This window comes from Camelina sativa, chromosome 2, assembly GCF_030686135.1.
Source record: "Camelina sativa cultivar CO46 ecotype springtype chromosome 2, ASM3068613v1".
NCBI classification, from domain to species: Eukaryota; Viridiplantae; Streptophyta; class Magnoliopsida; order Brassicales; family Brassicaceae; genus Camelina; species Camelina sativa.
The window spans coordinates 1,753,805-1,770,171 of record NC_141881.1 but is presented as its reverse complement, the minus strand read 5'-3'; the positions used below and the strand labels follow the sequence as shown (position 1 = coordinate 1,770,171).

The 16,367-nt window shown below is 37.9% G+C and overlaps 2 protein-coding genes and 1 pseudogene across 3 annotated transcripts; 2 read left to right on the top strand and 1 right to left on the bottom strand.

Annotated features, from left to right (window-relative positions):
• The first annotated feature begins 4,084 nt into the window (after positions 1-4,084).
• On the top strand, positions 4,085-7,854 carry LOC147948087 (uncharacterized). The gene is made up of 3 exons (XM_087493055.1): positions 4,085-5,275; positions 5,980-6,527; positions 6,792-7,854. Exons 1-3 carry the CDS (start codon positions 4,085-4,087, stop codon positions 7,852-7,854), a joined length of 2,802 nt encoding a protein of 933 aa, XP_087349181.1.
• Positions 7,855-11,443: 3,589 nt separating this feature from the next.
• On the bottom strand, positions 11,444-13,043 carry LOC104714215 (putative LRR receptor-like serine/threonine-protein kinase At1g53440; annotated as a pseudogene). Its single transcript, XR_015565879.1, has 4 exons — positions 12,767-13,043; positions 12,287-12,408; positions 12,009-12,199; positions 11,444-11,928 (listed from the first exon to the last, which is right to left on the bottom strand). The product of XR_015565879.1 is annotated as a putative LRR receptor-like serine/threonine-protein kinase At1g53440 (transcript).
• Positions 13,044-14,881: 1,838 nt separating this feature from the next.
• LOC104714212 (glutathione S-transferase F3) lies at positions 14,882-16,077 on the top strand. Its single transcript, XM_010431495.3, has 3 exons — positions 14,882-15,178; positions 15,280-15,328; positions 15,411-16,077. Exons 1-3 carry the CDS (start codon positions 15,029-15,031, stop codon positions 15,851-15,853), a joined length of 642 nt encoding a protein of 213 aa, XP_010429797.1. The 5' UTR covers positions 14,882-15,028; the 3' UTR covers positions 15,854-16,077.
• The last annotated feature ends 290 nt before the right edge of the window (positions 16,078-16,367 follow it).

Below are 16,367 nucleotides of genomic sequence, written 5' to 3'. Positions count from 1 at the left end.
TCGATGCTAATGTCGCTGCTCAGCTTGAAGCTCTGACTACTAATTTGAACGAAGCAGTGCAGAAGCTGACACAGATCGAGGCAGATAACGCTAGGCTACGGGAGGAGAAAGCCTCGCTGGTGACAGTAGAGAGAGTTTTTACCGAAGCAAACACTAGATTTCGCGACGTGCAAGTGAATCGGATGCAAGACCTAAACTCAACGCCTAGAACCAATAATCGAACACCCACAACGGAAGACAGATGGCTGGAAACTCCTTGTCAGGAAGAGAAGGATGGAGGAAACCCTGACACAAGGCATGCACATGAAAACCTAATCCGAGAAGAAAATTTGGATCAACAAGGGGTGGTCAACAAACCGCGCATGACAGGAATCGAACATGGACAATTAGCCCACTTGGAAGCAATGTTCAACAAACGTTTTGGGAGAGAATATTTGGAACGACCTTATCTCATGAAGAGGCGGTTACTCAAACCCAAATCTCATGAGGATTAGGGTAAAGAGAATTCACTATAAAAAAGGAGTGACATCAACACAGTACGAGGAAAAGGGAAGCCAAAACAAGAGACCTAAAACATAGCCATACGACTCAATTCCAAATCATTGCTAGAGTTCCTAAATTGACTCGTTGTGCCTTAAACTCTTGTATTTGAGCTCAATATTTTGATCAATAAAAACGACTATTCAGCATCTATTTCTTGTTTCCGTAGTCTCTAAACGAATCGATTACTTTTGCCCAAACAGATTTAGTGGACGATTGCTCCATAAAATCTTCTTAATTAGTCCACGTTCTCTCTTAATTTTATTCCTTAATTGTCTCATAGAATATTACTCGACGAAACCATCATTCCTTAATTGTCTCATAAATTATTCCTTAATTCTCATAACTTCAAAAAACGTTATGAAACCGTCATTCATTAATCCACACAATTATCCCACAGAATATATTCCACGTTTTACTTCCCAAAATGTCATTGATCCCCTTTATTACAAAACTTTACTCTCGAGATACTCTCTTCCCAAAACGTTATTATTAAATGCGAGGTCTTGAAGAGATATACAGTTCTCCAAGATACTCTCTACCGTTATTATTACATTTACTACTGAATAATAGTATGACGTCAAGAATTTCATGGTCAATAATAATAAAAGATACAAAATTAACACATTTACTTCTCAATTTTCAATTAAAAAAAACGCATAACACCAAATAAAAGATCTGGAGGCGATTTGGGTCTCGTTTTGGGGAGGATTTGGGATCTTTTCGGTTCCTCTGACGATTTGTTCTGAATTTGTGGGGGGTCGATGGTGTAGTTTTGGATACGGCTTCCTTTTTTTCTCGATTTGGAGTGATGGGGGCTTAATATGGTCAATAATTTGGGGGATTTTCGTGGGTGTCTCGAGGTTCAATCTGGCGATTTGGTTTCTATTTCGCTATCGCAGGGATTTGGTTAGATCAGAGGGATACGCGGATGAACACAAATTAAGGGATTGTATTCCATTGTTGGTGAGAAGGGGGATTTGCAAAGCTGTTCGTTTGGGGTTTGTGGGTTCAATTTTGATCTATTTTGGGTCTGAGAATCTGATGTTTGAGGCTGTATCCCTGATTGATTGGCTCTTTATGGGCGAATCTGTTACGGTTCTGTCTATTTCTTGTGGTGTTCTTGATGGGGGATTTCGGAGATTGGATTTTCATGATCTGTGATTAGTGTCAGATACGAAATCTGATATGGGTTGTTATAATTCCGTGAGTAGGGTGTATGGGAATTTCTTCAGATTTGGTCGATCTTTGAAGTTACAGTTTGTGGTGCAGAGTGGGGATGTCGTATCAATCTTGATGCGAATCTTTCCATTTGTTGTCTTGAGGTATCAATCTTCTTCATTACGGATCCTTCTTCAGTATTTTCCAGATCGGGTTTTAATTGTTTGCGGGGTTGGTTGGTGGTTTTTTCACTATAAAAGAAGCTTGAGAATCATTCGATCTAGGCACTGCTTTTTCGATTATCTTCTCTTCTTCTTGGTCTTGGTTTTTTCGGGTCACAAAGCCGTGTGTTTGAGAGTTTTAGTTTGGGCTGAGATGTCGCAAGTTAGTCTGATGGGTAAGGGGTTAGCGGGTCAGAAAGAGGGGGAGGTGTTGCCAAGGCGTAGAATCAAGATCTCCTATTTTGATAATTCGGCTATTGTTGCGGGTTATTCAAAAACTGTGGTTGGGAGGTGCTTTAACCCACAAATGCAAGACATGAAATCGTTGTTGATCATGTTGCCTCGCATTTGGCAAGTTGAAGGTCGGGTTGCTGGGGCTGATCTAGGCTCAGGCAAATTCCAGTTCGACTTCGACGAGGAGGCGGACATTGTTGAGGTTTTGTCAAAGGAGCCTTATCATTTTGATTCATGGATGGTGTCTTTGGTGAGGTGGACACCAGTGGTGGATCCCAACTATCCTTCCTCACTAAAATTTTGGGTCCGGATATCTGATATTCCAATCCAGTTTTGGGCGGAACCCCTTTTTAGGGACATTGGTTCTGATTTGGGGGTAGTGGAGGATGTCGATATTGACAGAGGCAGAGTGCGCGTGACCATTGACGGTCTTAAGCCCCTATGCTTTGAAACGGATATCGAATTTTTCAATGGGGAAGTCACAGTGGTCAAGCTGTTCTATGAGAGGTTGCATGGGTGGTGTAAGAAGTGTAGCAGTATTTGTCACGCTGAGGATGTCTGTCCCCTTGTGAAGGGTAAGGGATTGTCCTCTCGATTTCCCCTCTCGGAAGAGAAGCATGATGAGGGTCAGCTTATGAGCTATAAAGGGGCGGTTCTGGCAGATGTGAGAAGGAGTTTTTCTCATGGGGGTGGTGCTTCTTATGGTGGTGCTTCCAAGGGGCATCATAATGGGTCTCATCACGGAGGTGCTAAACCTAGAGTAGAGGCTCGCTCAGGCTCGTCGTCTCGCAGAAAGGGGTTGGCCAAGGGAGCTTCAGGTTCGGGTTACACACAGGAGGTTCGGGGAAGGCAGGGTCTTCCTAGGGGTCAGGCTCGACACCAAGTTGCTCCAGTCTTGCCACCAGTTTTGGAGGAGATGGGGGAGGTAGAGGTGGGGCAGTCAAAGCCTAAATCTGCTAAGAAGGCTCTTTTTCAGGATACAATAGTTGAGGAAGGGTCTAACAGCAATGTTGGTTTGGTGGAGAGCCCTCGTGAGGAAGGTCAGATTCTAGTTGCTTCGTCTGGTGTTGTGGGTACTGCGTCGTTAGGATCTTTGTCGGGTATTCCTCCTATGGATACAGTTGGTGTTAAAGAGGTTAACGAAAAAGCGGGAGAGGAGCAAGGAATTTTACTTGGTGGTTCTTGTGTTGCCACGGTCGTAGAGGCAGGTTCGGGTGCTCCTAGTGTTGAGGTTCCAATGAGCGAGGTTTTGGCTGAAGATATTTCAATTGAAGATTTTTCAATTGTGGAGGAGCTTGCTATTGGAGACTTGGGGTTACACGCTTCTGGTGTTGCTGACAAGGATCCTATGGTGGTGGAAAAGACTGTTGGGGAGTTTTTTAACATGGAGGAAGATGATCTGTTGGCGGAAGAAGGGGCTGAAAAAGACCTGGTGGAGTCGGATGGTGTAGGGTTTGTTTTCGAGGCATCAACTAGTGAGGATATTCAGGCGGCTCAAGGGGAGAAGGGGAAGAAAGGAAAAGGACATTTGGTTCTTAGGGGGGTCAGCACGAAGAAGCGGAACGCTAATCTGCTGTTGTCACCAAGGCGACGTCCTCCTCCGACTGTTCCAGCTCTTGGGGAAAGCGAGCATCCTCTTAAGGTCCAGGAAGGGCCTAAGGGAGGTCACGGTGGGCATAAACCACCAAAGCCAATGGTTTTTAAATGAATATTATGAGTTGGAATTGTCAAGGTCTCGGAAATAAGGCCACTATCGGGAATCTCCGGGATCTTTGGAATAAGTATCGGCCAGATTTTTTTATTTCTAATGGAAAAAAAACAATCTTTTTCTTTTTTGGAACAATTTGTAGGCCATTTTGGCTATAAAAATTTAAAAACTGTGGAACCTATTGGTTGTAGTGGAGGGTTGGCTCTCTTTTATAATAAAGATGTTTTTGATGTGTCAATTTTATTTGAGTCAAAATCGTATAATTGATGTTGAGGCTGTCTATAAAGGGCGAGTAATTCACCTCACTTTTATTTATGGGGATCCTGTCCCTAAAAATCAGGATTTAGTATGGGAACGGTTATTGAGAATAAGCTCAACTCGGTCGACTCCTTGGTTTATTATTGGGGATCTCAATGAATTAACAGGAAATCATGAGAAGCGAGGGGGTAAACTCCGTCATGCTTCTTCATTTCTTTCCTTTAATGGAATGATTCGGGACTGTGGTTTTTTGGAATTTCCATATCTCGGAGATTGTTTGTCGTGGAGGGGTTGGCGGGATAAAAAACCAATCCGTTGTCGTCTGGATAGGGCTTTGGGTAATGAGGACTGGCATGATTTGTTTCCGGACACGGTTACAGAATATTTGCCAAGGATTGCTTCGGATCATGCCCCGCTTATTGTCAATATAGGTGCCAAGAGATCACGTGGGAAACGAACCTTTATGTTCGACCGTCGGTGGATTGGTAAGGCGGGTCTGATGGAGTCTATTTCACAGGGCTGGAATGGGGGACATCATGAGGGTCCGACATCAGTTGTGGACAAAATTGTGAATTGCCGACGAGCTATATCTCATTGGCGCAAGGAGCAGGTCCCGTTTGGGCGAGACATTATTGAGGATCTCAAACGTCAGTTGGCAGTGGCTCAAGCGGATGATGCGGTTTCTTCGGGGGTTATCACTGATTTAACCATGCGTCTGCGGGACGCCTATAATGATGAGGAGATTTATTGGTATCAAAAAATTCGTAATAGATGGATGCGGCTGGGGGATAAAAATACGAAGTATTTTCAAGCACAAACAAAGCAGCGACGGGCTCGTAACAGGATCACTGGGCTTTATGACAGGAATAATGTTTGGTCAACTAAGGATGATGATATTTGCACGGTGGCGGTCTCGTATTTTGAGGACTTGTTTACTTCTATTAATCCGTCCAATTTTGAGGATGCCTTAAGCGAGGTGAAGAGGGTAATAACGGAGGACGTAAACGAACGTTTAACAGCTCCAGCAACGGAGGCGGAGGTCCGTAAGGCCTTATTCCTTATGTCTCCGGATAAGGCCCCGGGACCAGATGGAATGACAGCATTGTTTTTCCAGAAAGCTTGGAAAGTGGTCAAAGAGGATCTTGTGGCTATGGTAAATCGGTTTTTTGAAGAGGGTGTTTTTGATAAAAGTCTGAATCGGACGCATATTTGCTTAATTCCGAAGGTGGCTAAGCCAACCCGGATGGCGAAAATGCAGCCCATTAGCTTGTGTAATGTGGGGTATAAGCTTATTTCAAAAAATTTGTGTCAACGGTTAAAAGGAGTGTTACCTGAGCTTATCTCGGAAACACAATCTGCTTTTGTCCCAGGATGATTGATTTTGGATAACATTCTTATCGCCCAGGAGATGTTCCATGGTTTACGAACAAATCCATCGTGTAAAGGAAAATTTATGGCGATCAAAACAGATATGAGTAAGGCGTATGATAGGGTTGAATGGGGTTTTATTGAGGCTTTGCTACGGAAGATGGGCTTTGGAGAGATCTGGATTTCTCGGATTATGTTTTGTGTCACTTCTGTAGAATATAAGGTTCTTTTAAATGGCCAACCTAATGATAGGATTGTTCCCGAACGGGGTTTACGGCAGGGAGACCCTTTGTCTCCTTATCTGTTTATTTTGTGCACGGAGGTCTTAGTTGCTAATATTAAGCGGGCGGAACGGGAAAAACAAATAAGAGGGATTAAGGTAGCAAACAAGTGTCCGCCAATCACGCATCTGCTTTTTGCAGATGATAGTCTTTTTTCTGCAAAGCGGAAAAGGCTCAATGTGAGGTTATTTTGGGTATTTTAAACCAGTATGAGGCTGTATCGGGTCAGCAAATAAATTTTGCCAAATCTTCGGTTCAATTTGGTCATAAGGTAGATGACACTGTGCGGTCAGAGATGCAGGGGGTTTTGGGGATTTCGAATTTGGGTGGGATGGGATCTTACCTCGGGCTACCGGAGAGTCTGGGAGGGTCCAAGACAAAAGTATTCTCTTTTGTTCGGGACCGCCTTCAGGGACGCACGACGGGTTGGTCGGCAAAACTTCTCTCCAAAGGGGGAAAAGAGGTGATGATCAAGTTCGTTGCCACGGCGGTCCCCACTTTTGTGATGTCTTGTTTCCGGATACTGAAAACAATAACGTCGAAACTTACGAGTGCAGTGGCAAATTTTTGGTGGAGTACTTCAGGACAGTCTGGGGGGTTGCACTGGTTAGCTTGGGATAAACTCTGCTGCAGTAAGCAGTTGGGGGGTTTGGGTTTCAGGAACGTTGATGCTTTCAATACCGCATTGCTGGCGAAACAATTGTGGAGGCTGATTGAGGCCCCGGATACATTGTTTGCTCGGGTTTTCAAAGGCAGGTATTTTCGCAATTCCAACCCTATGGATCCGATACGCTCTTACTCTCCATCTTATGGGTGGAGAAGTATTACTTCTGCTAGATCTTTGGTTAATAAAGGCCTTATTATACGGGTCGGTTCGGGGGAGTCCATTTCCATATGGACGGATCCCTGGGTACCGGCTCAATCCCCAAGACCAGCATTCAGCAAGGGTCCCCATAAGGATCCTTCTCTTAAAATCTCTCATTTAATTGATTGTCACACTAATACTTGACGTATGGATAGACTCAAGGAGTTTTTCGCCCCGGAAGATGTTGATCTGATAGGGGCTATTCCCTTAGGAAGTCGTCGTCTAGACGATTCCATGGGTTGGCATTATACGAAATCAGGAAAGTATGCTGTTAAATCTGGTTATGAAGTGGAACGTCGTTCTGCTTCACAGCTTACGATAGTCCCTCGAGTGGGCCCAGAGATAACTCCTCTGTTGGCTGCTGTTTGGGATGTCTCTTGTCCACCAAAACTTAAGCATTTTATGTGGCAGGTTTTGACAGGATGTATTTCGGTTTCGGCAAACCTGCGGCGGAGGGGTATTCCCTGTGATTCCGCGTGTGTACGGTGTGGGGCTGAGGAGGAAACAATTAATCATGCTATTTTCAGATGCCCACCGGCTCGGCAGGCGTGGGCATTAGCCCAGGTTCCTGTAGGTCCTAGCTCCTTCCAGACGGAGTCTATTTATGCTAATGTAAACCACTTTTTAGGTTCTTCTAATCCGGCCTCTCAGGTAGCCGCGTTCCCCTGGCTTATGTGGTATATTTGGAAAGCGCGGAATGCTCGTGTTTTTGAGAATGTGATGGAAAATCCGATGGATGTAGTTCGGTTGGCGGAGGGGGAGGCAAATGTCTGGTTACAGGCTCAGGTGGAGGTGGAGGATGAGGATCAACCACACTCTCCACTTGTCTCCTCTACTAGACAAAGGGGGCCCATCCCTTTTCTTCCTACCTCTTTTACAGGTTATCGGTGTTTTGTGGATGGCTCTTGGAAAGCGACAGATGCTTTTGCAGGTGCAGGTTGGTTTTGTTCTTCCATTGAAGATTCGAGGTCAGATATGGGCGCTACCAATTTCCGTAGAAGTTTGTCTCCACTCCATGCTGAAGTAGAAGCTCTCATTTGGGCGATGCGTTGCATGATTGGATATGATTACCGGGACGTAGTTTTTTATACGGACTGTTCTGATTTGGTGAAGATGGTGTCTTCTCCTCATGAATGGCCGGCTTTCACACCCTACCTTGACGATATCAAGATAGATCAAGCGGAGTTCTCTTCCTTCTCTCTATCTCTGGTTCCATGAAATGCGAATGTCAAAGCGGATTCTCTGGCACGCCAAGCGCGACTGTCACCACATCATGTTTTGTTTGTAAACTCTTTCCCTCCAAATTGGCTCGTTTAAGTTGATTCTATTGTTGTCAAAAAAAAAAAAAAAAAAAGCACTCACACGTAGTCAAGTATAATCTACCCAAAAATGACAAGATCTTTATTTCACCTATTCAGTATTAATATATTCCACCCTAATTCATCTCAACACCACCACATTGTATTTATCCAAACAAAAAATGACACCTCTAACCACACCCACAAACTTACGCCGCCCTAGAAAACATCAAACCTTGCCGTGTTGTAGAGTTTACACTCAAATATTGCATTTTACATCTACGGGGTTAAACAAAGATTACTCAAATTTTGATACGATTGTCCCCTCTTTGGTTTGTGTTCAGAGTCAAAACTACCACACAATTGCTTCATTGCTTCCGAAGGAAAGGGATCAACCACGTTTTGGAAAGCTATATATTTACCATACACCATATGAGGTTCTATATTCCATCCGAAAATTATATGGTATGAAACCCTAATTCTGACTTTGTTTAATCAATTACTAAGTCATCCTATGAAGTCACCCTGCAGATCGAAGATTCCAATACAAATGCCTCCACAAGATTGGATGTCGAAGTAGTGCTCACTGACTTAAAAAGGACACGAACACAAGCATCCCCTGATGTGGCCGAGGAATGCATAATATGTCTAGACAACCTAAGAGGGGAGAGGAATATCAGTATTCTATCTTGCAATTACAAGTTCCATTTCCATTGCATAACTCCATGGTTAAACTATAATCTATGTTGTCCTATTTGTAGGAATGAAAACATACTTTTTTAATATATTAAAAAAAAAGCAAATGATTAATCGAAATAAAAATTCCTTCAAATTATATACTTCTAACAGTGTGAGTGTACTAATTTCTTTTAAAAACATTTAGAATGAAGTTCATATAATTATATAAGAAAACTAATTTAGTTTGTCACTTCGAAAGTAATATTTTTAATTTGAAATATTATGTGAATGTTGAGTTTATATCAACAAAACAACCAAATCAAGTGAAAGTTTAAATTTTGAATATGCCAGTTGGTATTTCTTTTCTTTTTAATCAAAACAAATACAAATATTGATTTATAATTAACTCACTTTTAAAGGCATGAATTACCATTTAATTCTACATGTAACTAAAATGTAACTCCTACCCAATAATTCTACATTTATTCCTCTCACTAATTTATTTATTATGGTTATATTTTAATATTTTAAATTATTCTGGTTAGCTAAACTTATAGTCAATTGATTTATTTTAAATTATTCCTCCCATATGTCAACTGACTATAAACATTAGACAGAATTGATCTTATTAATACTCGACCAAAACATGGGGATAGAAACATCATAACTTAAACAAAATGATACCCTAAAGATGTTTATTTAAAAAATTACTAGAATTTAACCCGCAATACACCGCGTGTATATAATTTTTATTATTATATTTTATGTTGTATTTTTTTTGTTAAATATTGGATGTTTTGTAAATAGAGGAATAACTAAATTTTCAGCAGTTTGTACGGCTAAATGTTTATATTAATTTTTAACCTGTAATATTTCATGACCATTTATTTGTTATATTTAGCTTGTTTTGTTTAGTGTTTGAATTTATATTTTGATTTTTAATTATTATAACAAAAATAAAGAATTTAAATACATAATAAGTCATTTATACGCTATGATTAAGTCAGATTGTTCATAGTGATTTAATTATTTTACCCAATCTTAGTTAAATCAACTTGATTTTATATGCCAAATATTCTAATATTAATAATGTTGAAAATAATAAAATAAGGATTTAACCCGTGTTAGCACAAATTTAATGATAATTTTTAATTCTAACATATCCTCTTTATAACTCATCTACTATATAACCATATTAAATAGTATTTTAAACTTTTTAATTTTACATATTTGTTATATTTTAAAATTTTATTAAGTTTATATATATATATATATATATTAATTATAATATTTAAATAAATGTGAATCGAAGTTCTTATTAGGTTAAAAATCAAAGCTCACAGGAATTGTAAAACAAAATGGAAATCAAATTGTTATTTTCTTTATTTGTAAATGATTCAAAGATAGAATATCTTCAAAACACAATAGAAGGTATATATTAAATATATCATAGTTTCTGTTTCCATATTGATTTTGCTATAATATTTTTTAGTTTGAGTGAAATGTAAAATATTTAGAAAACAAAATCTGAAATAATGCTATTTTTGGAAAAACTTTAAAGATTAATTTTGTAAATAAGTACAAATAAAAAAATAGAATGTATATACATATATTATTATTGTACACACAGTTGAAAATATTCAAACACTTATGTATCAAGAGTTTACAAAAGTCAGTTAATGAGAAAATACTATTAAATAACATAAATATAAGTCAATGATATGATTCGATCCTCAATAGCAACAAACAACATCCTCATCATTCTTCATACAATAATACTTAAACTTAAACTTAGACACAACAGCAACTATTGTCAGCATTAAAAATAAAACAACAAATAAAAAATATCCCCACAATTCTTCACATCTAAATTAAATGGTATTTAGATATGGTATATATATATATATATATATATATATATATATATATATATATATATATATTGCTTAGATATGCCTTCATTCCTACTTAAAACAAAAAAATACCAAAAAGAAAATGGGGAAGACGGAAAAAAGTGCCAAATACCCCTCAATCCACGCATTGCGTGGGCCAGCACCTAGTAAAGGATAATACTTGGGTTCACCCCTAGGGATTAACCTCTTTATTCACAACAAAATTTGTATATATCATTGTAAAATTAAAAACTCAAACCGCTCTTTTATAAACCAAACCAATAGATTATTTCGTTTTAATTGTAAAATCTAAACCCTAACTATCTCATTTGTAAACCCAAACCGATATATAATTTTGTTTTAATTATAAAATCTAAACTCTAACCACCTGATTTGTAACCCAAACCAACATATAATTTCGTTTTAATTGTGAAATCTAAACCCTAATCACCTCATTTGTAAACCCAAACCGACAAATAATTTCGTTCTAATTGTAAAATCTAAACTCTCATTCTTATTTATAAACTAAAATCGATATATAATTTCGTCTAATTGTAAAATCTAAATCAAACCAATATTCAAATTTCTTTAATTAAAAGTATACAAAATTTGTTTTCTTAATTTGTTTTGCTTTTTAATTTAATTTTGATTTATTATTTAAATGAAATATTATATATAAGATTCTAATTGGTTGAAAATGAGAGGGTGAACCTAGAGTAATAAGAGAAGCTAATGATGTTTGGTAAGTATTCTCTCTAGTTTTTTTAGTTGTTATTCTAGAGTAAAAACTTTGTTTTTTAATAGTTGTCATCTTAGAGCATGAGCATTGGTTGGAACAAATTTTTGGTCCCTCAAATATATTAATCTTATTTTGAGAGTTTCTTAAGTTTGGTATGAGCATTGGTGTCCCTCACAGTTGGTTCCCTGGAAAAAAAAATATTTTTAATTTTAAAAAGTAATTATTTTAATTAATAAGTAAAAACATATTAAAATTTTAATTAAAATAAAACATATAACAATAACATTAAAAACATAAGAAAATTACTAAGTTACAAAAACTTGAAAAAAAAACAATGGTGGTTGGACTTTGATTTTTCCTTCTAGCATTCTTACAACAGATGACATTGGTGGTCTCAGTGTCGGAGATGGGTTGGTACAAAGTAAAGCTATGTTCAACATCCTCATTGCTTCTTTCTTCGAAAAGCTTGTACCGAGATCTAGATCCACAAGCTCTAGAAGACTCCCTTGTTCTTGCAAGACATATGCCCAATCAAGAAGGTAAATAAACTCTTCTCTTGGTCTGTAAATTGTATTGCTCTTTCCACTAACAATCTCTAAACAGACAACACCAAAGCTGTAAACATCTGCTTTGTCTGTTAAGTAACCCCTCATTGCATACTCTGGACTCTGGAGCCATGTAACCTCTGCATCAGTTAAATATAGAGTCAGTAAGTGCTAACCGCTCGCTATGAATTTTAGAAAAGATAAGGGGATGAAAACTCACATTGTCCCTGCAATCCTTGTGCTGATATGTGTATTCTCTTCCTCGTCGAGCTTGGCTAGACCAAAATCAGAGATCTTAGAATTTAGAGACAGATCAAGAAGCACATTTGTCGCTTTAATGTCTCGATGAACAATCTTCAGCCTTGATTCCTCGTGTAGATAAGACAATCCTTTCGCAATCCCTAAGCATATCTTGTTCCTCGTTGGCCACTCCACTAATTATAATCCAAACTCAAAGAAAGTTGTGAAGATGTGTAAAACCAAAGCAATCATGATCACCTTATAAACCGGTCCAAATCCTCCTTCACCAATCTTGTTTTCTGGATCAAAGTTATTAGTACCACGTTTGATTTGTTTCAATGTGAACGAACCTGTCTGCAAATCAAGTCCCCGAAGCTCTTCTGATAAAACAAAAATGTAAGATTTGAAAGAAACAATCATCAATTCAATTATAAGATTCATCTTAGCAATTTTGGCAACTCAAGATTCACAAAACCTAATTCTAAAGCATATTTTCAAAAATGTCGTGCAGTATTAACGAATATGTGGCTATGAAACTCAAGCATTTCCATGGTCGAAGGACCAGCCCATCACAATTAGCTAAAATGGCAACACAATAAATAGCTTGTCCAACACAGATCAACAACTATGCTATCGATTCAGCAATTAGGAAACAACATTCACGGTGAAATAGCTTGTCCCCAAGCAACAATTCGAAAGAAATGGATATAATCAGAATTTTCGAATCGATTGCCTAACCTGCTGAGAAATCGATTCGTGAGCGACCAAGAAAAAGACGCAGAGAACAGAGAAATTGACCAAGGAAAAGACGCAGTATTAACAAATATGTGGCTATGAAATCGATTCGTGAGCAGCCCATCACAATTAATTTGTAATCCTTGTAGAGAACAGAGAGTCCGATAAAAGACGCAGTCCGATAATCCATTCTTCTTCTTCTTTCCTTCTCTTCTCAAATCTTTTTTTTTTTGCTTTAGAGAAGAAGAGAAGACCAAACGCCGCCATGTGTTATGAAGGACGGACGAAAATACGTCACGTTTCTTCCTTATTTCATTGATTTCGATTTAAATTAAAAATTTTAATTATGTAGGACGCATACAAAGTATGCTGATGCACATGGCCTTAGATTCTCATTTGGTAAAAATATTAATTTTATTCTAATTATTTTAATATTTTGATCAGTAAAAAATTAAAAATATATATTAAAGAAAATTTAAAATTTAGTTGTTTTTTTAATAGGTGTGAAAAAACTTTAAACAGTAAATAATTTAAAAATGGAGGAAGTTTCCTATTTTAAACTATAAAACCTCGATTCATATCCAAGTAACCTTTGTTCTAACAAAAACCTTATAAACCAAGAATAAATTACCCGGAAAACAAACCGAACCGGTCATAACCAGCTATATAGAAAACCTAACTCTCGACCTCTCATAAACCCAAACCTGAAACGGTGAAAAGAGTAAACATGAGCGCCGTCAAGCTCTGTAAGTTTGATCTGTAACTCCCATCTTGACACAAAAACTGTGATGAGTTCTAAGATCAGATCCCGCCGTTAGATCGAGTCATGGTCTTGTCTTGTCTCATAGAAAGGTGCCTTCGTTTACTTCTTTTGTGTAGCGAGCCGAGCGTTGTCTAGCGTTTACTTCTTTTGTGTAGCGAGCCGAGCGTTGTCTAGAGCTAGATTGGGATAGCCTTTAAGAAAAGTTAGGTTCATGGTCTTATTGTTTTCGATGTTGGGGTCCATTTTTCACCAGTCATATGTTTGTTTCGTCCTGTCCGTCCCCTTTGTTCTTGGTCTCATCGGAATATTGAGATCTGTTTCAAGGATGAACCAACATGGTTTTGTTGTGATTTCTCTCTCCAAGCGAATTGTCAATTTAGATGAAACTGAAAACTCCATTCAGCACAGCTTAGGAGAATGATGAAAAATTCTGTAAATTTGTAGTTAGTGTTTATGATTAATAGAATAGTAGAAAAACATTATAGTCATATATCTAGAGCTGGTTAGTACTACAAGCAAAGCTAGGTGCTTGCATCCGTTGATAGTTGATAATATGTAGTTAATAATCGGCCTTTTATACAAGGATTCGATATCCAGAATCTCGTTATTCAGCAATTCTTTTTTTTTTATATTTTTATAAAAAATTAGGTAATATTTGTTCTATATAGGCTTGCAGCCCATAAATGTAACACTGGCTCTGCATATATCCTATATGTACCACATAAATATTATAGTTTCCGGTTGTAATTTTATTTTGTATTTGTGTACAATGGTTTAAATTATCTTGTATCTTATTTTTTTATTGTGAAAGGAAATTTATGTTTATAGGATTGCTTTTTGACCCAAAAAAAAAAAAAGTTTATAGGATTGCTTCTGTTTATCACTTTCCCATCAATTATACAGGTTCTTTTTACCCATTTGAAAGCTTATCAGATTCCCATGAGCTTCTTGTGTATTAATACAGCTGTATCGACCATATATGCCTTCTAACGGGGAAAAAAATATGATTATTCGAGTAGAATTTCTTAAGTATATTTTAAAATTCTTGTCATATCTAATTGAAATTTGTATGGATTTGAGATCAGTTAATATCATTAACTGGATAACTCTTCTTAAATTTGTTAATATCATTAACTGGATATCTCCTTAAAAGTATACATCACAAACGTATAGGCCAAACATATATTACGCAGTTTGTTTGATCTTTTCTCTGAATACATTGAATGCTTTGTTTAAACTTTATCTCTTAACCAATGTAAAAACAAAAATTCCAACGTTAATCAATCCAATTCAGCTTTGAAAAATCCGCTAACAAGACTAGTCAATATTGGTAGCGACGGCCTTGTAGAAGCGTTACTATCTGTTAAATAATATTAAAACATATTACTGATAGAGCACAAAAATGCTTCTGTATAAATACCTTCACTACTTGTGTCTTATTTCATCACATTCTCACCATCAACATCAAACATCACATCTCCTTACTCCTAGTAACCAAATCAATGGCCGGTATCAAAGTTTTCGGACACGCTGCTACCACCTCCACCAGGAGAGTCCTCATCGCCCTCCACGAGAAAAACCTCGACTTTGAGCTCGTTCATGTTGAGATCAAAGATGGTGAGCACAAGAAGGAGCCTTTCCTCTCCCGCAACGTAAGTATATAATTCTTATCTATGTTTTTGTTGTACCTTGTAAGACAAGGCCAACTGTTTTTTATGTATCTGGCCTGAATCTTGAATGTTTTCTTCTTCAGCCTTTTGGTCTAGTTCCGGCCTTTGAAGATGGAGACCTCAAGCTCTTTGGTACGAACTAATTTTTGCATGCATCATCTTCAATCTCAAATAAATCTGATTCTCTAATATGAATTTTGATATTTTTGTGCAGAATCAAGAGCGATTACTCAGTACGTAGCTCACAAATACGAAAACCAAGGAACCAACCTTCTCCCAGCTGACTCCAAGAACGTATCTCAGTACGCAATCATGGCCAATGGAATGCAAGTGGAAGCTCACCAGTTCGACCCAGTGGCTACAAAGCTTGCTTGGGAACAAGTATTCAAGCTCATCTATGGCTTGACCACAGACCAAGCCGTTGTTGCGGAAGAAGAGGCTAAGTTAGACAAGGTCCTCGATGCCTACGAGGCTAGGCTCAAGGAGTTCAAGTATATGGCTGGTGACACTTTCACTTTGACTGATCTTCACCACATTCCCGTGATTCAATACCTGCTCGAAACTCCCACCAAGAAGCTTTTCACCAAGCATCCACGTGTCAACGAGTGGGTGACTGAGATCACCAAGAGGCCAGCTTCCCAGAAGGTCCTTCAGTGAAGAAATTTCTGAAAGGAAAACAATGGCTTTGCTTCAGTCGTCACAATAGTAATGCTAAGAGTAAATAAAGTGGCGGCCTCATCGCCCAATGTCTCAGTACTCTCTGTTTTGTTCTTTCTGTTGTATCCTCTGTTTTTGTTTTAGTTATGTGAGTGTGTTGTATGTCCTTGAGAGATCTTTGTCATAAACTATTTTATCTAATCTTCAAGCGCTTTTAAAATAAATCAGTGTTTAACTAATGCAAAGATAGCAATGTCTCTTAAATATAGAGTTACCTATTAATGAAATCTTACTTATGAGGGTATATAGAGTTAGCATCTCCAATGTATATCTCTATTTTTCCTTTTAAAATAGAGTAACTCTATAATAGAGCATGAATTAGTGTAAAAAAATAGAGGTGAGAATAGGCTTACTCTAAATATAGAGCAATCTGGAGCAAATGTTGCTCTATAATAGAGTTTTGACTCTAAAATAGAGTGGGATTGAAGATGCCATGAGCTATTAACGAGAAGAG